General features: G+C 44.5%; 1 protein-coding gene across 6 annotated transcripts in view; it reads right to left on the bottom strand.

Moving 5' to 3' along the window:
* Positions 1–27,696, bottom strand: part of SORCS2 (sortilin related VPS10 domain containing receptor 2) — a 1,263,434-nt gene that overhangs the window by 49,036 nt on the left and 1,186,702 nt on the right. For all 6 annotated transcript variants that reach the window (XM_033949940.1, XM_033949949.1, XM_033949957.1 and 3 more), the window contains exons 19-21: positions 21,878–22,064; positions 15,111–15,244; positions 11,189–11,312 (exon numbers count right to left, since the gene is read on the bottom strand). In XM_033949940.1, the coding sequence (XP_033805831.1) occupies positions 11,189–11,312; positions 15,111–15,244; positions 21,878–22,064 (445 nt within the window). The remainder of the gene's footprint in view (positions 1–11,188; positions 11,313–15,110; positions 15,245–21,877; positions 22,065–27,696) is intronic.

Below are 27,696 nucleotides of genomic sequence, written 5' to 3'. Positions count from 1 at the left end.
TTTTCAAAGTATATGAACATCCCAAAATGCCAAAATGGATGTCCATGTGCTTGAAACATTCAAATCCCAATTTTGCAAGGCAGGATATGGACATCCAATATTGCCATACACCCAAATAATAAGGGAGTGCCATGGGTGTGATTTGGGTGGGACTAGGGAGCGCTCAAAATCAGGATGTGCAACAGTGATTACCAAAGGGAAGGAAACATCCAAGTCTAAAAAGAAAGATGTCCTTAGTTAGACCTGTTTCAATCAGGTCTAGGGGACAAAAATGTGCTCTGATTGAGAAGTTGGGCACTAGAGGGATTAAGGCATGGCACTACTTTAATATCCTTCTCCCCTGAATGTGAAACTAGAAAGGAATACCAGGCTCTGTGACAGCTTTGTGTATTATGGGTATTCTGAAGAGAGCAGCACACAGATCTGAGGAACAGGTTAATGGTTAGTGCAGTGTACTGTAAACCAAGGGACCCAAGTGCAAATCCTATTTTAACTTTTTTTTTTTAATTGAATATAAGCCATCTGCAAGCCTGAAGGCTATTGAAGTGATGTACATTTAGGGACAGTAGGTATTTTTCTGTTCCTGGGATGTTCTGATATGGACATTCATGTTCTGACTTGGATGTCTTTTTGAACATTCCCCTCCACGTATTCTTTGGACCCTTTTCCATTTGGTTTGCAGATTCCCACTTTGGGTATTCTCATTATGCTTCAAACTCTTTTCCACCACAGCTAATCCACAGGGGAGGTCCCATGTCTATAGAAACATGCCTTTGTTTATTCTCTTCTCATAAAGCCCACCCTAGATATTTCCATTTTATCTAATTATAGACCTTTTTTGAATCTTGCCTGTGCATCCAAAATTCTAGAACAGATAGCTTTTCTTAACTGCTACAACATGGATCAATCGAACACTCAATGCTGGTCCCCTTAGCAAACTCTATGGTGTCTTTGATGGAGGTAATATTGGTTTGATATTCTCAGATTTGTTTTCAGCATTTGATCTTATTCACAATGCCTTGCTTCTTTAAGTCTATCAGACTTTGGACTCTCTGGGACAGTTTTAACATGGTTTACATTTTTTTCTCTCTTCGAGATCCAATGTACTTGTTCCAAGCTTTCTTGAATTCAGATACACTTTTTGTCTCTACCACCTCCATCGGGAGGCTGTTACATGCATTCACCAGCCTTTCTGTAAAAAAATCATTTTCTTAGGATACTTCTGAGTCTATCCCTTTTCACTTTCATCCTATGTCCCCTCATTCCAGAGTTTCCTTTCAATTGAAAGACTCACCTCATGCACATTTATGCAACATAGGTATTTAAACGTCTCTCACAAGAAAAAGTATTAGCAGTAACAGCATCAATTCACAAAATTCCAATACATTACTCACCAGAGGTGGGATATCCCTTACAGATCTACATTTAACATCAACATAAGGGTGGAGAAAAAGCCTCAAGTCAGTTTTTTCACGCAGCGATTAACAATTGATTACAAGCTGGGGTTGGAGTTTTTTATGCCGATGAAAAGAAGCTTGTAATCAATTGTTGATCGCTGTGTGAAAAAAAATGACTTGAGGCTTTTTCTCCACCCTTTTGTTGATGTTAAATGTAGATCTGTAAGGGATATCCCATCTCTGGTGAATAACATATTGGAATTTTGTGAATTTATGGTTAAATCATTTTTATTAAAGATAAGCAAAAAACTCACTGCAATACACATCTCAACAAAAAACAGATTTTCAGCATAACACCACACCAATCCCCCTCCCACCCCCCCACCCCCACCCACCCAATCCAGGTAGCAGCAGCGGCAATCAACTCAAGTTATAAAAGCAATGTAAAGGGGAGAAAGAAATGTACCTAAGAGATACTAAGCATCCCAAAGTTATTGTTGAACATAACTTAAAAGTTAAACTAAAAGGGTAAAAGTTAAACTAAAAGGCAACCAACAGAGGCAGAACAGCAGCCCCGCTTTAGAGGACATGTCAGCAATGTCGCTCCGTTCCAGTAACATTTGTTGTAACATTAATGTTCTCCATTGAGCAAGAGAAGGAGGCTGAGGTGAGAGCCACTGTAACAGAATACATTTCCGCCCCATCAACACTGTCTTCCGAATGAAAGTTGAACATCCAGGTCGAGGAGGATGAAGCCGAATCTGTAAAGTGAAGAGAAAGTTCGGATGTAGGTGCCAGGAGCACCGCCAGAGCTGAGCCACAAAAGATACCACCCGGAGCCAGTAAGAAGATACCAAGGGGCAAGTCCAGAACATGTGTCCAATAGTTGCCAAAGGTTGAGAACATTTGCCACAACCATGTCCTGAACCAATCCCCATCAAATAGGCTCTCTTTGGAGCGTAGAAAGCACATAAAAGAAATTTATAATTTCTCTCCTTCTCCACTGATGATAGAACAGCGGTGTTGCCCATGCGAATACCTCTACGAAGCATCTCGTCCGAGATGGGTATCTGGAGATCAATAGTCCATTTCTGAGCCAGAGTGTCACAATCCAAGGTATCAGATAACTCCTGTAAGAACTTATGATGAAACTTCAAAGGTATAGGTTCCTGAGCCGTGAGGCATAGAGCCTCCTGTAACTGATCATAAACGTTCTCCATCAGAATTGTCAGGGCCAAAGTTTGCAAATAATGTTGAAGTTGTCTATAGGCAAACCAGTCCGTAGGACGAAGATGAAACGTCGCCTGTAGTTCTGCGAAGGAGATAGGACGACCCTTGCGAGTTACTGCCTGAGACACATACTGGAGGCCTGCCTTGGACCAACGATGAAACAAAGCAGAGTCCAAACCAGGCATAAAGTCTCCATTGCCCCGTAGAGGAAGGCAAGGTGTTGTTCGTGGTGGAATCTTCAATAAGCGACACAACATCCGCCAAGCTACACGCATAGCAGGTAGTAGAGGGTGCGTAAGCAACTGAGGCAAATCAGGCAAATGGAGAACATGTAAAAGGTAACTAAAATGGTATGGCTGAAAAGGAAAACATTCAATTTCAGGCAAGGAAAAACAAGCAGTGTTACAAAACCAATCATGGATATGACGTAATTGACAGGCAAGGTTAAACCTAGAAACACACAACAGGCCCAACCCCACCTGTGCAATGGGAAGCATCAGTTTGGTCAAAGATATCCTAGCCCGTTTACCCTGCCATAAGTAGGCCGAGAGGTGAGATCTGTGTTGAGATAAATGTCGTTTTGTTAACATTATAGGGAGTGTTTGTAATAAGTAGAGCCATTGTGGGAGAATCATCATGTTATAAAGAGCTATACGACCAGAAAGAGAGAGAGGGTAATTCTGCCAGTTCTTTAATGTTGTAGCAGTGCGACTGAGTAAGGGTAGCACATTATCAGTATAAAGCCTATCTAATTGTTGTGGAATGACCACCCCTAAATAAACCAGATGGGAGGATGCCCATTGTAAAGGAAACTCACCATTCCATGTCTGGCGCACCTCTAGCGTAGTGGGAAGAGCGATTGACTTTTGCTTATTTAGGACCAGTCCCGAGTATATACTAAATTCATCAAGGATTTCCAGTGCCCGAAACAACGAGCGTTGAGGGTTGCCCAAAGCAAGCAAAAGGTCGTCCGCAAAAGCCAACATCCGCAACTGAGACTGACCCTCGGGTAGTCCCGTAATCTCATCGTCCCCCTGGAGTGTACGTAACAGTGGGTCTAAGTAGAGAAGAAACAGGAGGAGGGACAGCGGACATCCCTGACGCGTCCCTTTGCCAATAGAAAAAGAGGGTGATCTCGTGCCATTGACTAACACAGAGGCAGTAGGTCTCGCGTAGAGCGTCTGTATAGAAGCAAAATAACTAACGGGAAATCCCATATACTGCAAAAGCCGAAACAAGTAATGCCAATTGACCTTATCAAAAGCTTTTGCCACGTCAAGCCCAACTAGTAAGCCAGGTAAACGCGACTGTTGAGCACGAGAAAACGCTAGAAGTACCCTTCATACATTCAGCACGGAATGTCGAGTTCGAACAAATCCCACTTGTTCAAGAACAATAAGGGATGGCAACAGAGGGGCTAACCGATCTGCCAGGATACGAGCAAAGATTTTTACATCCACATTTAATAACGATATCGGGCGGTAGGATTCCAAGTCAGTAGGTGGTTTGGAAGGTTTAGGGATAAGAGTAATCAGGGCATCATTGGAATAGCGAGGGAACATGCGTTGTGTCTGAATAGTCGTGTAATAAGCTAGAAGGGAGCCCCCAATAGAGAGAGATAAGATCTTAAAGAACTCAGGGGAATAACCATCAGGCCCCGGGGCTGTACAGGGTTTTAGTTTCTGAATCGCCTGAAGCACCTCCTGCAGATGTAACAGACGATCAAGGCGTGATATCTGAGCAGCCATCAATCGAGGCATACCCGCATCTTCTAGGTAATCACTCACATCCGGGCCTGTATAAGGATCCGGGGATGCATAGAATGCCTCAAAGTGTCGATAAAAGCTATCAGAGATATCCCCCGCCGAGGTTAGTATTTTCCCTGACCTATCATGCATCATTGGGATATATCGAGAACCCTTCCAACTTTTAGTAATGGACGCCAGTAACTTCCCCGCCCTATTGCCATATTTATGAAATTGAAATTTACGAAAAAACAATAGTTTTTTCGTGCGTTCATGTATAAGGGAATTTAAGGCCACCAACACTGAGTGATACACCTCACGGTTAGCGGCAGTGGGATTACGCAGCAATTCTCTTTTTAACAACACCAGTTGTCGTTCGAGCGTTACAATACGATGTGCTATACATCGCGTGCGAGTAGTAACGTATGCTATGAGGTCTCCACGGAGTACAGCTTTTGCTGCATCCCAAAACAACACCGGTTGATCAATATGTTGGGCATTGAAGGAGCAATAGGATTCTCACTTATCAAGTAAGAACTTTTGGAAGTGTGCATCCTGATGTAAATAAGAGGGAAATCTCCAACCCATCCCCGGGCCCACTGGTCCACCTACCGCAACGTCAATCCAAATCATTGTGTGGTCAGACACCTCCAGGGGGCCTATTGTCGCCTCCGTAACCCTGGAGAATAAAGATTCTGACAATAAAGTGTAATCAATCCGAGAGAATGACCCATGTGCCCGGGATTGGTGAGTGTAATCCCGCTCAGTGGGATGAAGCAAGCGCCAGGGGTCAACCAGCCCCAAAGCCCGACAAAGGTAAGGGACCCCTTTAGTTTGTCTCGTCGATGATACACCCGATGTCCCGGAGCGATCCATGGCCTGGTCTAGTACTTGATTCAGGTCGCCCACCAAAATTAAAGGACTATCTGAATCCTGTAAGCAAATATTAACCAAATTTTGAAAATAAGAATGTTGATATCCATTAGGGCCATAACCCACCAACAGTCTAAAAGTCCCACCAGGCCCATCTACCTTCACTAAAAGATAGCGACCCTGGATGTCACATCTCTGTACCTGAACAGCGTACGCCAAGCCTTTCCGTATAAGTATGGCCACCCCAGCCCTCTTTCCCGGGGCAGATGCATAGTAAACATTTCCAACCCAACCTCTCTGGAGCTTCTGGTGTTCTAAGTCAGTATGCCTAGTCTCCTGGAGACAAGCGATGTCCGCTCGATGGTGTTTCAGTTGGGATAGTATCTTAGTTCGTTTAGCAGGGGAGGTGATGCCTGATACATTCCAGGAGATTATACATAACGTCCGGTCACCCATGGGACACCCCACTAGAATATCTCAAACAAGTCAACCCCCAAAGAGAATGGGTCCCAGGGCGCCCAGCCTCACCCCAAGATCCCAGGTACACACTCCATTCAAACCATCCATACCTCCCCACAAAGGCAAACCCCCAACAAGAGATAAACAGAAGAACAAGATCCCAAAGCCATGCCGTCGCTACCACCCAAAAACTAACCACCCCCCAACCCCCCCAAACAAACCCATAAGTCCCTACCAAGAGGGACCAAGACAGGTTACAAAGGACACTTGGCCCGGGACCTCCCGGATAACAGTAATGAGCTCCCAAAGAGCCATCGGGACTAGAAACTGCTCCAAAAAAGCAAGTTATCTGATCAGACTTGAATTAGTGCAAAACAGTGGTCCATATAATCTCACAGTTCAGTCAAGCCTCCCCAGTCGTCGGACTTTCCAGGAGTTTTATAAAGTCCGCCGCTGCATCAGGTGATTGGAAAGATTTCCAGACTCCATTATGTTGAATTTGAAGAAGAGCAGGATAGTTAAACTGGAACCTCCTTTTGAGCTCAGCAAGTTTAGCGCAGAGAGGGTAGTACAGCTTTCTCTTTTCCTGTAAAGCCACCGAGAAGTCCTGGCTTATGCGGACCGGGGTGCCATTATAGGTGAGCGCATCCCGTTTGGCCCTATATTGGTGCAAGAGTTCCACCTTTTGTCGAAAATTTAACAGCTTGAGAATAACCACCTTCGGGTGAGTCTCCAAGCCCGGTCGGGGTCCCAACCGATGAGCCCGCTCCAATCTCAGGGGGCCCAAAGAGGGTGGAAGAGGTAGTTCTTCCTGCAGCCAGCACTCCATAATATCCAACAAAAGGCGATCCGTGATTGTCTCAGGAATGCCCATAAGTCTCAAGTTAGAGCGGCGGGAGCGATTCTCCAAGTCATCAAGCTTTTCCGCCTGCAAAGATACCTGGGCCTGCAGTGTGGATATATCCGTGTCTCTAGTCACCGAGGAGTCCTCCAGCGTCGAGACCCGCTGTTCTAATTCAGCGGTGCGTACCGCGGATGCCGATAGTAAATTTTCAATGTTAGAAATTTGTGAGGAGAGAAGTTCCATTTTGGGACCCAGGACCTGCGCGATCGCCTCCTTGATATCTCCCAGCGCGGTCTCAGTAAGATGAGAGACCGCTGCTGCGGGGCTCGTCGCCATCTTAGATTCCACAGGCCGCACACGTTCACGCTCCTTTTGGGCTATTTTGGTAGTCATGGAGTCCTGGGATCACGTGATATATTTGTCCATAAAGCAATATACCGATCTGGGAGCAGCACAATCGTCGGAAATTAAATCTGTCCCGCGGGTTAAGAAAAGTAAATCGGGCAGCCCTGGAGCGAGCGAGGAGACGTCTTCACTCGCTCATAGCGTCACGTGACCTCCGGAATTTTGTGAATTTAATCATCTCTGTCATATCTCCCCTCTCCCACCTTTCCTCCAAAGTATACATATTGAGATCTGTAAATCTGTCCCCATATGCTTTATGATGAAGACCACCAACCATTTTAGTAACCATCCTCTGGACTGATTCTATCCTGTTTATATCTTTTTGAAGGTGTGGTCTTCTGTATTGTATACAAGATTCTAAATGGGATCTCACAAAAATCTTATACAAAGGCATCATTACCTCCTTTTTTCTACTAGACATTCCTCTTCCCTATGCACCCAAGCATCCTTCTAGCTTTCACCGTCACCTTTTGACCACCTTAAGATTATCACATATTATCACACCCAAGTCCTGTTTCTCTACTGTGCATAAAAGTTCTTTGCCCCCTAAACTGTACCGTTCCCTTGCATTTCTTAGCATTAAATCTTAGCTGCCAAATTCCAGACTATTTTTCAAGCTTCACTAGGTCCTTCCTCATGTTCTCTACACTGTGCAGGAAAAATGGCCCAAAATAGGACATGCTAAAGCATACTGTATGAGGTTTCCACCTGCATGTTAAACATACAGTATTTTTTGGGAGGAGTGTCTCAAGGGCAGAGAATAGGCATGGAAAGCTCAGAGAATGAGCATGGAAAGCTATTCAGCTAGCACACTACTGAAATGAAAGTAGAATAGCGTTCTAGTGGTGAGAACTTTTAATTCAGTTGCTTGGCAAGTTTGCCGGTTGGTTCTTTTCTCCAGGTTGTGGTTTTTATGCACAATTGAGATGTAACTGAAATGGTGTGTATGCGTACCCTTAGGGCAGTAATAGGCAAACTCATTAGTCAAAAGAGCCAAAGATCAGCAGTACAACGATTAAGATTTCTTTTGAGAGCCAAATTTCTTTTCAAGAACCATGTTTTTAGAAGTCAGTTTAAACTAACTACTAACATTAAATAAAACCAGATATCATAATAATAATAATTTTATTTATTGACAAAAAATCTTTTTCTACCTTTTGTCGTTTCTGCTTTAATCATCTTGTCTTCGTCCACTTCTTTCTAGCCAGCATCTGTCCTCTCTCTGTCTTCCATGCAGCATCAGCCCCTTCCATGTCTGCCCTCTCTCTCTCTCTGCCCCTGCCATCCACTGTCTGCCCTCTCCCCATTCCATATGGCATCTTCCTTCTTTCTATGCTCCTTCCATAAACTGTCTTTCTTGTGCCCCTTCTCTCCTACATGATTCATTTCAGCTCTGCCACCTCTCCGTTTTTCACTGTCACCACCCCCTCCCCTATGCTCTGGCATTTCTCTTTTCTCCTTTCCTTCCCACCCCCACGGTCTGGCATCTATCTCCTTTACTTCCCTGATTCCCTGGCATCTCTCTCCTTTCCTTTCATCTCTCCCTCCTCATCCATATTCTGAAATCTCCTCCTTCCTTTTCCCTTGGTCTGGCATACCTTCCTCCTTCCTTCCATGTCTTGGCATATCTACCTCCCTCTCTTCCCTCCATGCCCTGGCATCTCTTCCTCCCTCCCTCCATCTCTTTGCTCCATGCCCTAGCATCTCTTCCTCCCTCCCTCCCTTCCATGACCTGGCATCTCTTCCTCCCTCCATGACCTGGAATCTCTTCCTCCCTCCCTCTCTTCCCTCCATGACCTGGCATCTCTTCCTCCCGCTCTTCCCTCCAAGCCCTGGCATTTCCTTTCATTCCTTCCTTTCCCTCCAGTTGGGTGCAGTAATTCTCTCCCCCTCTGCTCCCTTTCCTCCTTCTGTCACACCATCCCCAGTCGGCAGTGCAGCCCCTAAGCAGGTGCTCTGTGTATATGGCTATTTAGGTGTGTAGCTGGCTATTTAATGAGGCAGCCTGTAGGGCAGTGTATCTCAAAATGTGTGCCTCCTGAGATTCCAAGTGTGCAGCGGTGCACTGAGGAGGAAGAGAGGCGCCTGCCAGCTGACTTCCTTATGCTAGTGCTGCCCGATTCGCCAAAGACCTGCATGTTTCCCCCTTCTCTCTAGTGTCCTCCGGCTTCCCCCCTGGCCTCCCAGTCTCACCTTTAAAGCTAATTACAGCAGCCTGCAGAGGATCGCCGGTAGGTAAAATGATTTTATTTTCAATATAGTGATTGAAATGTGTCAGTTTTGAGAATTTATATCTGCTGTGTATATTGTGTGTATATGAAAAATGAATGGAAAAAATTGCATTACAATTAGTAAAGAGGATGGGGCAGAGCTTGGGTGGGCCTAGGGAGGTCTGTGGTTGGGGTACTCAGTTGATATTAGTTAGACTTAGGGGGTACTTAGCTTGAAGCAGTTGAGAAACACTGATGTAGGCAATCAGCTGGCACCGGTACCTCTCCTTCTCTCCAGTCTTCTTCCCAGCTAGCACCCCCTACTAGCATCTCAGGGCCCATCTGGAGGGCCTCTGCACATGCGCAGACGTCGATGTGATGATGTCATGCATATGCGTGATGTCATCACAGTGACATCCAAACACTTCTGGGTGCCTCAAGCCGTGGCCACTACCTTTAGTGTGCCCCGGCTTGAGAAAGTTTGAGAGATACTGCCTTAGGGAATGCAGCTCCTTGTGCATAGACTCATTGTGGGGCCTCATTTGCATAGGTTAGTAGGAGCTGAAGAGTAGGACAATGTACAAAAAAAAAAACAGTTGTGCAAGTTAGCGCTTGCAATTTATGTTAGTAAATAGGTCGTCAAACTGTGTATCCTGCATATAGGTAAAACTATATATCTTGTTCCGCAAGAGGCATACTCTTATATACATTTCTGTGGCAGCATTTCCCAGGGAAGGTTGGGTTAGGGAGGAAACATCACATAGTTTTATTTTCAAACTACAAATTGCTGTGGCTGCAAAAAAGCACCTGCAGAAAGGGCAGATGGAACTCTCTAAAGCAGGGGGTGGGCAGCCACAGTTCTTGAGGGCTACAACCTAGGTGGATTTTCAAGATTTTGAGGGGGTTCGAGGGTCATGGATTTGATATATCTTCTTTCTGTAGTACAATCAAAGCAGTCTATATCTATTATATACAGTACTATTTTCTTCACAATAAATACTGTTACCCCTATCCTCAAGTCGCTTCACTGGCCCCCTGTCCATTTCCGCATGCAGTTCAAGCACCTCTTACTGACCTACAAGTGTACTCACTCTGCGGCTCCCCATATCTCTCCTCTTTTATCTCTCCCTACACCCCACCCTGGGAAATCCGTTCTTCGGGTAAGTCTCTCTTGTCTGTGCCCTTCTCCTCTACTGCCAACTACCATCTCTGCCCCTTCTGCCTTGCTGTGCCATACGCCTGGAACAACCTGCCTGAATCAGTATGCCAGGCTCCATCTGTGGTGATATTAAATCCAGGCTTTTTTTTTTTTTTTTTTTGAAGCTCTGTTTATGTCCTAATGCTTCCAAATTTTAATCCACTATATCTGTTTCTCATTCCCTCTGTAGCGTCACCCTTTCTACTTCATCCCTTTGTATTCCCCTTCATGAACAGCATATATTGATCCCTCTTTGTCCTGTTTTTCTGTCATAATTAGATTGTAAGCTCCTACGAGCAGGGACCATCTCTTGCGTGTTTAATGTACAGTGAGTGCTTTGCTGCAGGCATCTGGTAGTGCTATAGAAATAATAAATAGTAGTAGTAGTATATATTGGATCTATCTGCTTACAATGGAAGGAGTACATGCAAATCAATCTCATGCATATTCATGGTGGAAATCTTGAAAACCCAATTGGGTTATGGCACTTGAGGACCGTGGTTGCCCACCCCTGCATTAAGGGTATATTTTCCCTGAGCAATTTACAAAGCTGGGAACAATGAATGCAGTTTGGTCTATCGGTCTTGCACTACTCAAACCGTTCCAGGTACAAGTAGAGATAAAGATCTACTGTACCCAAATGTAATCTGCTTTGAGCTACAAATGAAAAAGTGTGAGCTAAGTCAAAATTAAAATAAACAGAGAAATGTGATGTGAGACACAGTGCCTGCTATCTAGAATATTCCAGAAAAACTATTAAACCTTGACCTCATTTTTTCACCAGTTGGCATAATAGGGACATACATCAGGAAGAAGAAACATCTCACCTAGGACTCGAACTATCTTGGAGTCCTGAAGCATGGAATTCCCACATGATGCTTGGACTGCGACCCGAACTTCACCAGCCTCAGAAAACTTTGTCACCAAAAAACTGTCCAATGATAGTTCTGGCTAAAAGGAAAGAATGCTGTTTCAGATAATGCACGTACTTAATAAGGGTATAGATTGTGATTTATGCATATAGGAAGGCTGTATTCCTGAAGGTATATTTGAAGTCCCATTTTACATAGAGTGTCTACAGTAGGTAGGAATTGGAACATTGAAAATAGGACATTTACAATTATTGAACATTGAAAATAGGACATTTTCAATTATTTTACAGAAGATCAGGGTTGGTACAACCAAGTATGCATGGTAACCAAGGCAGGGGATGCCAGAAGCCACTGCAAACTATGCTACCTGTTGAGCTGGGATACTCTCCCCCTTCTCTTCCCATGGGTCTGACATCTCTCTTCCATATAGTCCTGCGTCGCGTCTTACCATTTTCCTCCATACCCACCCAAACACAGTCCAATATCTCTCTCTTTCCCTTCCAACCCTGAACCCAGTGTCTTTTTCCCTCTCTTCCTTACCCCCAGAGTCTGGCATCTCTCTCCCTCCTGTCTCTCCTAAGTCCAAAACATCTTCTCCCATCTCCAAGCTGTGTGGCCTTTCCTTTCTTTCTCTCCGGTGGTTCTGTAAACTTGCCTGGGTTGCCAGCAGCAGCAGAAGTGGGTTCCCTTCATTGGCCCTATGGGCCTGTCCTGTCGCCACATCCTGCTTCCTCTGATGTAATTTCCTGTTTCTATGATAGCAGAGTGCGGCTGCAGGAAGGGCCTCAGGACTGAACAGAGAGAACCTGCTTGCACTGCTGATAACTGACAGCAAACTAAGCAAGTTTTACAGGACTATGGGAGGGAGAGAAAGGAAAAACCTGCTAATGCAGGGGTGGGGGGAAGAGATGCTGTACTTGGGAGAGAGATGCCGGACCGTGTGGGGATTGGGGGCCTTGACTTGGGGAGGGCAGAAACCCTAGCACCGGCCTTGCAAAAGACTCTGCTGGCAAATCTGTTTATTTCTGCATATATAAGGCAGGGAGCACATATTTCCCATCAACCAGTTAAAAGTGCCACTACTTAAAGCTTTAGAGGGGTATGAACCGGTAACTATATGTGTAAGTGCTGAACTAATAACATACACATGTATTTGATGGCACTTGTAAATGTAACTCCTGGCTTTCATGAAACTGCACATATAAGAAGAGCCAATTAAGGAACTGAGTAAAATTTTCAGGTTGATATAGATCAATGGTTTCCTCAATTACTGGTGGAGACCTCAAGTCCAAATGATCAGGTAGGCAACATTTATATGTGCCTAGGAGGAGGTTTAAATGCTGATAGGGAAAGTTTTAGAATTAGTGCCCCGATTCTTCGATTCTCTAAGCGGCACCCATGTTGATGGCCACCTTAAAAGCAGACAATCACATGATGGTGCTGGTTAGAGAATTGCGCCCCAAGCGCCTATGTAGGCACAATTCTTGGAAAGATAGGCACCAGAAATATAGGTCCAGAAAACCCTGGCCTAAATTTCTGACACCTATCTTTGCCAGGGGATCCCAAAAAAATAGTACACAGCTTGCCAACAACTAATCAAGGCAGGAAAATCCCCGATCAAGTGAGCCAGCAGGACTCCCCGAAACCGCAGCTTCGAGGAATCCTACCTACTCAGGTGATTGGGGATTTCCTTGCTGTATTTAACTAAACCAGCAGGGAGACCCCGATTCCTCTCTCTCTCCCTCCATTCCTCCCACCCACCCATTGATACCCACAGTATCCCCTCAAAGAGAGCCAACTGCCAAGTCTAATACCCCATGTACTCCTCCAGCCCCCACTGACATCCCACACACCCCTTGTACCTTTGGACGGAAAACCAGCGGGAGGGATGCCTACTCCCTCCTGCCGGCAGGCCCGTCTCTTCAAAATGGGGGGGAGGGGCTTCCCCTTCCCAGTGCACCCTGGGATACACTGGGAGGGGCTTAAGACTCTGGTTGTCCCAGGCACCTTCCTGGGCCAATCAGCCTCTTCTGATGCTGCTTCCTGTTTCTACAGGGATGGTACAGGTCAGAGGGAAAACACCAAAGTAGTCACAGGTAATAAGTACACATTGCTCCTCTACCAGGACAAGGAAGACCTGATTTAAGGTGCACTGGTTGGGGTGGGGAGGGAATTGAGAGAGGGGAGCTATTGATCTGTGGACAAGGTGGGGAGGAAGTAATACCTGACTGTGAATCAGAGATTGGGAGGGAGAAGGGAGGGAAAGAGGATTGGATGCTGGGGGTAAACTCTGCATCGTAATTAATTCCCCTCCCTTCCTTTTACTAAGCCGCGGTAGAGGTTTCTACCACAGCCCGGAGCACTAAATACTCCGAGAATGTTCCAACGCCATAGAATTCCTATGAGTGTTGGAATAGCATCGAAGCATTTAGTGTTCTGGGCTGCGGTAGAAACCTCTACCACGGCTTAGTAAAGAGGGTCTTTATTAGCTGCAATTAATTTTTTAAATTGCTACTAATACTGTAAATAATGTATCAATCACATCATTAAACATGATTAACATGCAGCCCTAAAAACAATGGAAACAAACTGTTTGAGTAGCTATTCTGAAAATGTTTGCCAAAAGCAGTATTTTAAATTGTCAAAACTCTGATTAATGATAGTTTCTGTATATATATTTCCATAGTCTTGCAGGCTCCATAAAATTCAGTAGTGGGCCATATTCAGCCTGTGGGTTACAGGTAATAAACAATGGATAGTTTAGCTAATAATAATTATCAAATGGAATCTCTGTCATTAGAGCCACAAGTGAATAACTTACAAAAACTTTTATAATGATCCAGAAGTTTATCTAATGCAATCATTTTAAGTTGGTAGCACAGGTACTTTTGCAGTTACAGTTAGATTACTGCAATATGTTATATGTGGGTTGTCTTGATTATTTATATTACATAAAAATTTGTAATCAGTGCAGAATATGGCAATGTGTTTACTGTATTCTGCACACAAATTTGATAGAGTATTCTAGTTGTTTGTCAAATCATACTAGTTACCAATGGAAGCAAAGGCATACTCTGAATGTTGATTTTTGAAATCTGATATGGGAAAACACACCTTAATATGTATAAATTACTATATTTACTATTTAGTTATAGCAATACATACTTGAATGACGCTCTGATTTCCTGAGGTAAGGAGAGTTAAAATTAAAAATGCACTTATGAGTGTGGTGCAGTGGTTAAAGCTACAGCCTCAGCATCCTGAAGTTGTGGGTTCAAGGCTGTTCCTTGTGACCATGGGCAAATTACTTAATCCCCCTATTGCCCTAGTTACATTAGATCAGGGATCTCAAAGTCCCTCCTTGAGGGCCGCAATCCTGTCAGGGTTTTCAGGATTTCTCCAATGAATATGCTTTGAAAGTAGTGCATACACATAGATCTCATATTCATTGGGGAAATCCTGAAAACCCGACTGGATTGCGGCCCTCAAGGAGGGACTTTGAGACCCCTGCATTAGATAGATGGTGAACCCACCGGGACAGACAGGGAAAAATGCTTGAGTACCCAAATAAATTCATGTACACCTTTCTGAGCTCCCCTGGGACAACAGTATAGAAAATTGAATAAATAAAACAATCTGGAACTCTTTGCCACATGCGATTAGAACACAAAGTAATTCTAGAAAGGATGCTTCATTTAATTTAGTTTGACTTAAATTGAATTGTAATTCCTAGGTATGCCTATCTCTTGAAACGGACCCCACACAGAACTGTAAAAGGTAGCCGAAGTATACAAGAAGTGAAATACAATGTAATCACAATCAAATTTTCAACAAGGACAAGGAGGATAAATCATCTGAGAGAAAATCTACATCATACCTGTAAATTGTTTCCAATCCACCAGTAGAAGACTGTTAGGTTGGCATTCCTAGGCTTTAAAATGGCTGTCAGATTCACTTCTTGGTTTCTGCCAACAACTGGCACCACTTCAAGGTACAGAACCTGTAGAGGAGCTAAATAAAACATGAAAGGGTCATTAATCAGAAAGCAATGTAGTTGTACCCTCTGGTTTTCCTTTCACTCAGTTCAAGATATATATTAGTGCAGAAAAGGTCAGACTCTGCATGTCAGGGGCAAAACGTTAATTAAATGCTAAGTCCAGCGTCACACCAAACAGGATTTTTATTCAAGCATCTGAAGCCTTCCTCTGTACAACATACAAGAACACTTGCATCATAAGGGATAAAAAAAAAAGGACACTCAGAAAGTAGCACTAAACAATAACTTGATGACAAGATTGCCATCACTAAAGAATAGGTTTGACATGGTAGACAACTATTAAGTATGGTGCAAAAGCAAATGCAGTCCTGCCATTTGAGGGCATTCAGCTAATCACTTACTAGTTGATATTATTCAAAATGGTTTAACCAGATAGAAATGACTGCTGACTAGTGAAATCGCTTGTTTGGGGCTATCCGCAAATTTTCAGCAGTACTTAAAGTTATTGTTGCAGAAAATTAGCTGTCAGCAACTAAGTGAAAACGGGCTATTTTGGGGGTGTTCTGGTGGGGGAGAGAAGGGGGAGCAGAGTCAGCATTTAGCCTAAGTGCTGATATTCAGCATCTAACTGGTCAGAGTATACGCGTAAATGGGACTGCATAAAACAAAGTCCTATCTACATGTAGTAAGGTGGGGGAGGGGCAGTCCGCCCCGGGCATGGTCTTCCTAAGGGCGCGGTGGCGCCCTTCCTCCTGTCTGCCCCCGCCTGCCCGCTCGCTGCCTGCTCCTCTCCTCGTCCCGCACGCGCGCCCCTTGCCTTCCCCCATACTTTTTTTGGCGTGAGGTTGCTGCCCGTGTCAGCCTCGGCACTTTCTCTGATGTCACTTCCGGGACCCGCGCCTAGGAAGTGACGTCAAAGGGCAAGCTGACACTGATGTGGGCAGCAATGCTGCTCACACCAGAGAAGTTGAAAAGGTATGAGGGAAGGGGGCGTGGCGTGGCGCCACTTACCCTTACTACGCCACTGCAGCAACCCATGGCCGATTAAGTTCTGAATATCACCTAAAGTGGCTATGTGTTAGCTGGCACCAACATAAATCCGATATTTAATGCTGAAACCTGGTCATGGCCCAGCTTTGAATATACGGGAAAAATGCTGGCGGCAGTCAATAAAACTGTCACCACCACTGGCTGAATATTTACCCCTTTGTAGATATGTCAAACCCTAAACTCTGCCCCAACACATTCTCTCTATGTGTGTGTGTGTGTATATATATACACCATATATATATATATATATATATATATATATATATATACATATATATATATATATATATATATATATATATATATATATGGTCTTATGTCCCACTAAATCTTCTGGAGTTCAAAGCATTTTACAACAGCAATATTGCTACATAAGAATAAATATACAATATATCCTAATTCTATAAATTTGAGCTTAGCGTGCAAATTTGTACATGCAACTTAAAGAATGCTTTGAGTTGTAGCTGTAACTTAATTGTTAAATTAGCTGCTAATTGGTTTTAATCAATTATTGGCTATAATTGGTGTTTGGTGCTAATTGGCAGTAATTACACGTATTCTACAAACTGAGGCCCTGATTCTCCAAAAGTGCGTCCCGATTTTAGGCAGCTGTAGGCGTCCTACAGCTGTCTAATCAGCCAATCGGGATGCACGTTTTTTTAAAAAAAAAATGCTCCCCAGGCAGGCCGCCTATATTGAAGGCGAGGCCCGCAAGACACCTAGGCCCTGATTCTGGGAGAGGCGTCCTATTCAGAATCAGCCTACACTAAAACCCCGATTCTGTAACCAGCGTCCATGTTACAGACGTTGGTTAGAGAATCGGGTTAGATTAGACACGGCCCGCTACACTTATCACGGCAAGGGATCTCTCTGCCGCTATAAGTATAGCGGGCCGGGGCCTGTCCGATCGGATGCCCCCCCCCGACATTACCGATCTCCCTCCCACCCCGACACTACCGATTGCTGGCAGGAGGGTGTCCAATCCCTCCTGCCCGAAGAAGCACCCCGCCCCGCCCCCCCCCCCCCGGCGCTAACAACCCCCAAACCTCCAAACTAACCTGTTCTTCAGGTCAGACGGTTCTTGCCCGTCCAGCCTGTAGGCCCGCCTGGTCGAAATGAGGCGGGCTCGCCCCTTCCCGGCCCATCCTGCCGAAGCCTAAGGCCTGATTGGCCCAGGCTCTAGAAGCCTGGACCAATTAGGCCTTAGGCATAGCGGGTCCGCCCATCCCCACTTAATCTAAGGCCTGATTGGCCAATCAGACCTTAGAGCCTGGGCCAATCAGGCCTTAGGCTTCGGCGTGATGGGCAGGAGATCGGTAATGTCGGGGGGGGGGGGCGGTCGGTAGTGTCAGAGGGGGGGCATCCGATCGGACAGGCCGCGGCCCGCTATTCTTATAGTGGCAGAGAGATCCCTTGCCGCGATAAGTATAGCGGCTGCGTCTACTTACAATGTAGACCAGCATTTTGCTGGCCTACATTTTAAGGTTTCTTCCTCTACTAGGGAGACGCGTAGGGCCACCTAGGTTCGCCTAAGGCCCGCCTAAGGCCCTTAGGTGAGCTTAGGCGTCTTGCAGGTCTCCCTAGGCTCCCGGAGGCACCTTCAGGCCTGCCTGGGGAGCATTTTTTAAAAAAAACGTGCATCCCGATTGGCTGATTAGACAGCTGTAGGACGCCTACAGCTGCCTAAAATCGGGATGCACTTTTGGAGAATCAGGGCCTGAGTGCACAAAATCTATAGTGCACAATTGCAAGGGGGGCATGGACCTTTGGGGAAGCATGGGTGATTAGGGGCATCCCTGACACTTAACAAACACATGTTATAGAGTACTAGCAATTATATTTCTGACAGCCGTATGCATTTATGTACCTCAACCACTGAGCTACCATTACATACTCATGCCTAAAGTTTGGCGCATAACTGTGGACGTGCGCTAGTATTCTATCTATATAAGCAATAGAAAAATTATGACATGTAAGTGAACAAGTGAACACATAGGGCTCCTTTTACGAAGGTACGCTAGCGGGGATAACGCGCACGACTTTTAATCATGCGCTAACCCCCATGCTGGCCGAAAAACTACCGCCTGCTCAAGAGGAGGCGGTAGCGGCTAGCGCATCCGGTGGTTTAGTGTGCGCTATTACGCACGTTAAACTGCGAAAGCCCCTTCGTAAAAGGAGCCCATAATTCAGTGCTATGATTAAGTGTTATGCTGGGTAGTATTTATTTATGTATTTGTTTTTTGTTTTTTTTTAATTCTTTATTCCTTTTTAATCATTCAACAAGTGTACAAGAAAAATCATACATAATCTCAGAAACAACACTTGATAAATCCATCAAAACAATAACAATTGTATATATATATATAAACTCATAACCCACCCTCCCTACCAACACTATTTTTCTTAATTCATTTTACCCTCTTATAAAGTGTAGAAGAATTATAAGAAACAACACTTAGTTAAACACTTGAAAAACTTATCATTATCCTCTATTAACTTAAAAGAAATCCCTACCCTCCCCTCCCTCCATCCCTATTATTAATTTTATTTCAACATTTTATCCAAACATCCCCTCCCCCTCCCTTCCTTACATGGTGTATCTTCAAAAGAAAAATGGTATCTATTCATTACAAAACAATGTTAATGGCTCCCATATTTTAATAAAACTTTTATAATTTCCTTTTTGTACCGCTATTGAACGTTCCATTTTATATAAATGACATAGCGAATTCCACCAAAAATTAAAGTTAAGTCTGCTATGATCTTTCCAAATGTTAGTAATATATTGAATGGCAACTCCTGTCATAATCAATAAAAGTTTGTTATTGTTTGCCGATATCTGACTCTTTTTTCTCATAGACATGCCAAATATCACAGTATCATAAGTTAATGCTACAGGATTTTCTAATAAACAATTTATTTGATCCCAGATCGATTTCCAAAAGGCCAAGATATAGGGACAATAAAATAAAAGATGATCCAAAGTCCCTACATCAAGATTACAATGCCAGCATCTATTAGATAATGAACTATTCAACTTTTGTAATCTAACTGGGGTCCAAAATGCTCTATGCAAAAGAAAAAACCAAGTTTGCCTCATAGATGCTGACAATGTACATCTTATTCTCCAAGACCAAATTTGTGGCCATTGAGATGCTTAATCTCAATGCTCCAAATATCCCTAAGACCATTTTTAGGCTTTTTATTAACCAATTCACTAATAACTTTGTACCACTGCGCAGCCTGGTGACCCAGAAAGTTTTTAAAAAACATTTATATACAGTTTAAGAAAACTAAACTGTTTACATCGATATGAACATACATAAAATAAAATCTTAAAAACTCCATAGTTAACAGTGTCTTCTCTTCAAGTGACAGCCAATAAATCACAGAACTGAAGTGAGTTTTTAGTTGTTTCTTAAATTGGAACTGGTTTACACATACCCCCCTCTTTTACGAAACAACGATAGCAGTTTCTAGTGCGGGGAGCCGGGCTGAATGGCCCGCGCTTCTCCCGACGCTCATAGGAACTCAATGAGCGTCGAGAGCAGCGCGGAATGAATTATGCTCGCAAACCAAGGTTTTACCGTATGTTGTAATTCTAAGCAGAGAACAGCACCATCTACCGACCCCCAGGATCTCCCCCAAACTCAGATCCAGATAAGGCGATTGGACTTAAAGGAGGTGTAAATGCTGACAGGAAATTATCTGAGGTATATGTGTACTGCTATTCTAAAATATAAAGCACATTTACTGTACACTTTTAAAACCTGTTACTTAGTGAATTAGGCTCAAAGCTTTCATAATGATGGTAGGAACCTGCCCCCCCCCCCAAAAAAAAAAAAATAAAAAAAAAAAAAGTATTCCACAGAAAGATTGTTTCAAGACACAGCAAGGCACAATAGGTCACAAACCAAACACTAATGGATCAATATTCAGCATGAGTTACCTGGGTAGGAGCCAGGTTAAGGCCCAATGACCAGGCTGAGGTGGACATTTAACAGCACTTAATTGGAGATTACCATGACACCATCCTGGTATTGTCCTGGGCACTGCTGATGCTCAGTACTGGACATATATAACAGCCCTAACTGTCTGGTAGTTATCTAGGTACCGGCATCAAATATTGGTGGTACCTGGATGACTTCCAAGGGTAGCCTAAGACCAGGCTATGCAAATCTACTAACTGGAATATCCGGGTCTAAATATCAGCCAGCACTGATATGGTCCAAGTAGTCTGCCCAACTGGGATGTGTGCAAGCAAGATAAATTTGTAGTTTTCATTGTTTCCAAATTTTCCTAATGATAATTTAGGTGTTATTTTCTTTTTTTTTTTTTTCACACATTTGCCTTAATGAGGAGTTAATAAGGTGCAGTATAGCATTTTAAAGTGCACTAATTGTCTCAGCATATGTTAATTCATCAGTTAGTACACATCAATTGGATGTTAGTGTGTGCTAAATATTTTATAGCACACTAATGAATGCACACTCCCCCACTGCCCAATAAGGTAGTTGGGAATGTACACTTCTCCCTCTGTATTCGCTGTGATAGGGGATTAACAGAACCGCAAATACAGAAAAACCGCAAATAACTTTTTCATATGTTATTCGCTGTTTTCTATTAAAAACCATCGTGAATATGGAGAAACCTCGCATAACATGGTGGGAGACCTGGCCTGTTCCTGAAGGAGAAGCAAAACACGGTGAAGAAAGTGCTGGGAATCAGCAATTTTCTCTGTAAATGCTTGGAATCAGCGATTTCTCTATGCAAGCTGACATAATTGGGGAGGGAGGAGCCAGCAAGCTAAAAACTATGAATAATCAAAACCGTGAATACGGAGGGAGACGTGTAATTGCTGCTCCATGCAGGTTACCCTCCCCTCTCCCATGCTTTTGTTTACGGTTGTAATTGCCTCTCTATGCTGGTTACCCTACTTTTTCAAGAAATGGAAAAGTTATTTTATTGCCTTTTGGAGCTGAAAAACTCAGGCCCAAAATAACCAGCATCTAAAGTTAGGCCACCTATTTCAGAGGTGCCCAACTAGATAGGTGCCTATCTAAATTGAATAACAAGCACAATTAAGCTTTTTAATCAGCACTGATTGAAACATAGGCACCTATCAAGAAAGCGCAATTCTGTAAAAGGCGCCTCTAAAAATCTAAGTGGCCTTCAATACAATAGGCGCTATGCATGTTAGGCGTGGGCGTGGCTACGTGTTAGGCGCCTTCTTACAGAATCGCTGCTCTTAAGCGTGCTTAAGCGCTTGCATGGGCACCTAACTTTTAGTTGTGCCTAGAGCTGGTCTATTTAATGGGCGCCTGCAAAATAGGTATCGCTCAGTGTGATTCACTAAACAGCACCCAATTTTACTAGAATCGCGCTGAACAGTGCCTATATTGGTGCCTAAGTTTTGGGCGCTTCTTATAGAATTTGCTCTTCAGTGCTTGATTCCCCTTCTCTGGCTATTTAAGGATCTTCTCTGTACATATCCTATAGACAGCAAGGGTAAGATGTAATGCAAAAGACAAAACTCCAGCAACGCCCTCACAAAATTTTTTAAAAAACCCCAACCGCCTGTAAACTGTCTAACTTACAGTTCACCTGGACAAAGAGCACAGCCTCATCGTGTCCAGCAACATTATCCGCCTTGACAGAGACACTGTAAATCCCCGGGTTCTCGTAGCGGTGCCGGATGGGTTCACCTGTCAACGTGAGGTTCACATAAATAGCTTTGAAGCCGTCTCCTAGATCCACCTGGTACTTAGTATTCAGAACATCACCCTGTCAGAAAAGATGGAAAAGATATTTACATGAAAGACCCCAGCAGTGGGGTCGATCTGCAGCTGGCAGCAGTGAGTGTATTTGTAGCCGCCATTGGCGTTATTGCCGGCTATTCAATGCCAGGCCAGTCTGGGCACTGGCACTGAATATCCGGATGTTAAGTGACTAGCTCTAACTTATGTGTAATGGCATATAAAGATAGGACTGACTTTTATGCACTAAACTTCGGTGGTTAAGTGCTGAATACCAGCACTTAAACACACAAGTGCCAAGTCCACTCCTGGACTTCTCACAAATTAGCTGGCTTTGAGCTTAGTAGTCTCTGTAGTAAAATTCAGCAGCAGTAACTGGTTAAGTGCCATTGAATATCAGCAAATCAGCTAATATATAACTTCCACAAGCGATAAAGAACCGGTGTTATAGTGAGCTTAACTATGCATACGCCAATGCTCAGGTAACCAGGGATTTTCAGACAGCCAACCGAGTAACATAACTCATGGTGGTAAAATCCTCATTAATCCCAACCTAGCATTTATAACGTTTTGATGAATTTTTTCTTTTTTCTTTATTTCATCTATTTAATGTACTTTATGTATATATATATGAAGCCAACTTAGCTTTGAATGAACTTTATGTACATTACATAGATGACATAAGATATATATACAAGTTGGCTTCATATATATACATACAGTTCATTAGATAAAATAAGTAAAAAAGAAAAAATTTGTCAAAACGTCATAAATGCTAGGTTGGGATTAATGAGGATTTTATCACCATGAGTTATGTTACTCGGTTGGCTGTCTGAAAATCCCTGGTTACCTGAGCATTTGCGTATGCATAGTTAAGCTCACTATAACACTGGTTCTTTATCACTTGTGGAAGTTATATATTAGCTGATTTGGTGAATTGATAAAGAAGAAAGAAGTTTGGAAAATTGAATATCAGCAGACATCTCCACAAAACCGATTTATATAGCCAGGAGCTGTTTCTGGCCAGTTAAATTGCGTTGAATATTGAACCCCCCCCCTCCCCCATTTTACTCCCATGGCTGCCTCTGTGATGCACAATTCTTATAACAGGAAACCACTGTGCTATTATTAAATGAACCATGTTACAGCCCTATTCCTGTTGGGCAGAATTCACCTTTAAAATCAGCTCTACTCACTGGTGTAGCGAGGGTGGGAGGTGGCAGTGGCGTCCCCCCACCCCCACTCTTTCCTCACCCCAAACCACACACGCATCCCTTCTCTTCCCCCGCACATGTTTAGCTTCCCCGGTGCACGCAGAATCTCCAACTTGTTGCCTGTGCCAGCGTTGGCTCGCCCTCTGATATCACATCCTAGTCACGGGACCTGGAAGTGATGTCAGAGGGGAGGGAAGAGGCCAGCGTGAGCAGCAGGTTGGAGCTGCTGTTCACGCCGGTGAAGAGCTAGAGGTACGGTGGGGGGGAGGAAGCGAAGGTAAGTGTGCAGTGTGGGAGGAGTGGGAAGGAGCGGAGGGGGAGGGGGGCTGAGAGGAGGAGAGGAGCCAGCGCTCACACCAAGACAGCACCAGGGTGGTCCACCCCCCACCCCCGCCTCCTTTTACTATGCCACTGGCTCTAATGTTTCTCTAGACTCCGTTCCTCACTTTTACAAACTTCCCTCTTGAAGCATTATGCCAGAGAACCATAAAAAACTCCGGGCAAGGTTTAATAACTGGGTAAAACTAGGACTGACATTACATACAGCTTACCAGTCAATGTGCATGCTTTAATTCTCTACCAAAGAAAGTGCTCTGGTACTTCTCTTCTAAAGTCTAGATAGGAGAGCCAGCCATATATGTATGCTAAGCTATGCCTGATTTTTGCCTGTCCTCTTCCAGGACAGGCAAATGCAGGTAAATGTACATTTTTGCAACACATTTAATTTACAGTCCTGTGAAAAAAGTATGACACCCCCATGAAATATTCAGTTCTTACTTAAGAACTGTTGACATATTGATGTCAAATATTTTTTTTATTTTTCTCTGGAAAAGAAGAAAGTGATGCTCTGGAATGAGACGGCATAGGATGACGTTAAGAGGTGATAGGCTCAGGTGTAATCTAAGGAAATACTTTTTACAGAAAGGGTTGCAGATGCATGGAACGATCTCCCAGTAGAGGTGGTAGAGACAGACCTCCTCTTCTACGAAACTGTGCTAGCAAGTTTTAGCGCGGTGACCTGCGCTGAATGGCCCGTGTTGCTCCCAATGCTCATAGAGTTCCTATGAGCGTCGGGAGAAGAGCGGGCCATTCAGTGCGGCTCTCTGCACTATATACTGCTAGCACAGCTTAATAGAAGAGGGGGAGAGACTGTGTCTAATTTCAAGATAGGCACGTGGGATCTCTTAGAGGATAAAGGTGAGACGGTTGATATGGTGTATTTAGATTTTCAGAAAGCTTTAGATCATGTTCCTCACGAGAGGCTTCTGAGAAAGTTAAAGTAGCAAACTTCAGTTGTGGATTAGGAATTGGTTATCGGATAGAAAAAAGAGGGTAGGGTTAAATGGTCATTTTTCTCAATGGAGGAGAGTAAACAGTGAAGTGCCGCAGAGGTCTGTACTAGGACCGGTGCTATTTAACTTATTTCTAAATCATCTGGAAATTGGAATAACGAGTGAGGTGATTAAATTTGCAGATGGCACTAAACTGTTCAAAGTTGTTAAAAACAGTGGCGTGCCAAGGGGGGGGGGAGGTGGTCTGCTCCGGGTGCACGACTTGGGGGGGGGTGCACAGCTGGCCAGGTCCGGGTCCTCCTGTCCTTCCTTTCCCCCGGCTGCGCCGCTACAATCCTACCTCCCCCTGCCGTGCCGAAAAGAAGTCTTTCCGACGTCAATTCTGATGACGGAGAGGACGTTCCGGGCCGGCCAGGCAGTGATTGGCTGGCCTGGAATGTACTCTCCGACGTCAGAATTGACTTCGGAAAGACTTCTTGTCGGCGGAGGGAGGTAGGATTGTAGCGGTGCGGCCGGGGGAAAGGAAGGGGAGAGGTGCTTTTTTTTTTTTCTGCAGCAGGGAGGGCAGGATGTAGGCAGGCAAGCTGGATGGCTTTAGCGTGGCAGGAAGGAAGGGAGATAGGTAGACAGGCAGGCTGGCTTTGGGAGTGGCCAAAATCTGGAAGGTAGTGGGGGGACATAAGGAGGCGGCACTGGGGGCAATAAGGACACAGGAAGGAGGCACTGGGGGCACTATGGACAGAGGATGGAGGCACTGGGGGCACTAAGGACACAAGACGGGGCACTGGGGGCACTATGGACACAAGATGGGGGCACTGGGGGCACTATGGACACAGGACGGGGTCATGGGGGCACTATGGACACAGGACGGGGTCACTGGGGGCACTATGGACACAGGACTGAGGCACTGGGGGCACTAAGGACATGGGAAAGAAGGAGGGAGGGAATAGAAAGGGACAATTGTTGGGCCTGAGTGCAGAAAGAAAGAAAGGATACATAGTCAATTAATAGATGTCCCCTTTTGATGAAAAAAATAAATGGTCACGTTACCTCTGACTTACTTTCTCTGCAGCAGAGTCGGCAGCCGTGCTGAGGATCAGGAAGGTCCCGCGCTGACTTGTCTGCCGGCTCTGCTCCAGAAGAAGTAAGTTACGTTGGAGGGGGTGGACCTGGCAGACGCAGTCATTGCGGGACTTTGCCACAACTCCCTGCGTCTGCTGGGTCCATCCCCTCCGACATAACTTACTTCTACTGGAGCAGAGTCAGCAGACGAGTCATTGCGGGACCTTCCAGCATGCGGCTGCTGAGTCTGCTCCAGAGCAAGAACATCGGAGTGGGGTGGACTGGCAGCCGGCAGCTACAATCATCGTGGGACCTTGCTGCATGAAGGGAGAGAAAGGAGCAGGATTGCTGGAATGGAAGAGTGGTGGAGGGAAATAAAGGGGGCAGGGTGGTGTGGAAGGGTGGTGCTGATAAAATTGATGTACAGAGAAAGGGGAGAGACATAAGGGGGAAGGATATTCGAGAGAGAGAAAGGGGGCAGATGATGATTGAAGAGGGGTGGATGGTGAGAGAAAGGGCAGACATTGGATGGTAGTGGGGAGCCTATGCTGGATGGAAGTGTAGATGGGAGAGATAAGGAAGCAAATGCAGGAAGGAAATGGGAGGAGATAAAGAGGGGAGCAGATGCTGGATGGAAGTGGACAGAGAGAGGAGAAGGTACTAGATGGAAGGGTTTGAGAAAGAGGGTATATGATGGAAGAAGGGGATAAATAAAAGGAAGGCACATGATGGGGAGAAAAGGATTGAGTTAGGGAAACACTGGAGGGGTGAGGGAAAGAGGTGGCAAGCTTTAGGTAGACAGTAAAAGAGGACATTGATGAGAGGGTAGTAAGAACGTAATCTAGACAGATGCAGAAAATAAATTGAAAAGGAAAATGAGGGAAAAAAGGGAAAGGGATTGCAGAGGAGAGGTGTGGGAGAGGGAAGGAGAGGAGAGAGATGCCAGACCAATGGGGGTGAAAGGAGAGATGGAAGGGGGAAGCATACAGTTTCTCGAAGGGGCATAGAAGGAGAGAAGATGCCATATAGGGGAAGAGAGATGGCAGACAGTGGATGGAAGGAAGAGAGTTACAAGAAGATGAGGAAAGCAGAAACCACAGAAGAGAAAGGTAGAAAAAAATTTTCTATTTATTTATTTCTTTAGGAGACATGTGTCACTGTTTCTGTGGTGCACTGTATGCAGAGTCCAGCTTCTTACTGGTTCAATTTAACCTTTGTCTATGTATTTCTATTTTATCCCCCCTTTTACAAAACTGTGGAGCGTTTTTTAGCGCCAGCCGTGGTGGTAGCAGCTCTGATGCTCAGAATTCTATGAGCGTCAGAGCTGTTACCACCATGGCTAAAATCCACACTACAGTTTTGTAAAAGGAGGAGGGGTTAGTTTGTGATGTCATATTCCATACTAGGCGAAGGTGTTTTCTGTGTTCTGTGTGTTCGAAAGACATGGGTTTTTGTTAGGATTGACTGAAGGATTGATCTGTACTAGTCTGGCTTGTTTAGTTTTACAATGGGTGTATTGATGTTGTACTGCTCACTGCAATGTAAGATGCTGCCTTTTCCTAGGTACTCATGTGTGACGTGTGGCTTGTTACTAAAAATCATGTTTTTCGTACGGATGGGGGGGGGGGTATCAAAAAATGATGGGCCCCGGGTGTCACATATGCTAGGTACAATACTGGTTAAAAAGCATGCGGATTGTGAAAAATTGCAGGTGGATCTTAGGAAATTGGAAGCCTGGGCGTCCAAATGGCAGATGAAATTTAATGTGGACAAATGCAAAGTGATTCACATTGGGAAGAATAACCTGAATCACAGTTACAGGATGCTAGGGTTCACCTTGAGGATTAGCGCCCAAGACAAGGATTCTGGGTATCATCGTAGATAATATGATGAAACCTTCCACCCAATGTGTGGCGGCGGCCAAAAAAGCAAACAGGATGCTAGGGATTATTAAAAAAGGGATGGTTAATAAGACTATGAATGTTATAATACCCCTGTATCGCTCCATGGTGCAACCTCATCTGGAGTATTTCGTTCAATTCTGGTCTCCATATCTCAAGAAAGATATAGTGGCACTAGAAAAGGTTCAAAG

Source organism: Geotrypetes seraphini, chromosome 1, assembly GCF_902459505.1.
Source record: "Geotrypetes seraphini chromosome 1, aGeoSer1.1, whole genome shotgun sequence".
Taxonomy (NCBI): domain Eukaryota; kingdom Metazoa; phylum Chordata; class Amphibia; order Gymnophiona; family Dermophiidae; genus Geotrypetes; species Geotrypetes seraphini.
The sequence above is the reverse complement of the archived record's forward strand: the minus strand, read 5'-3'. Positions and strand labels throughout refer to the sequence as shown.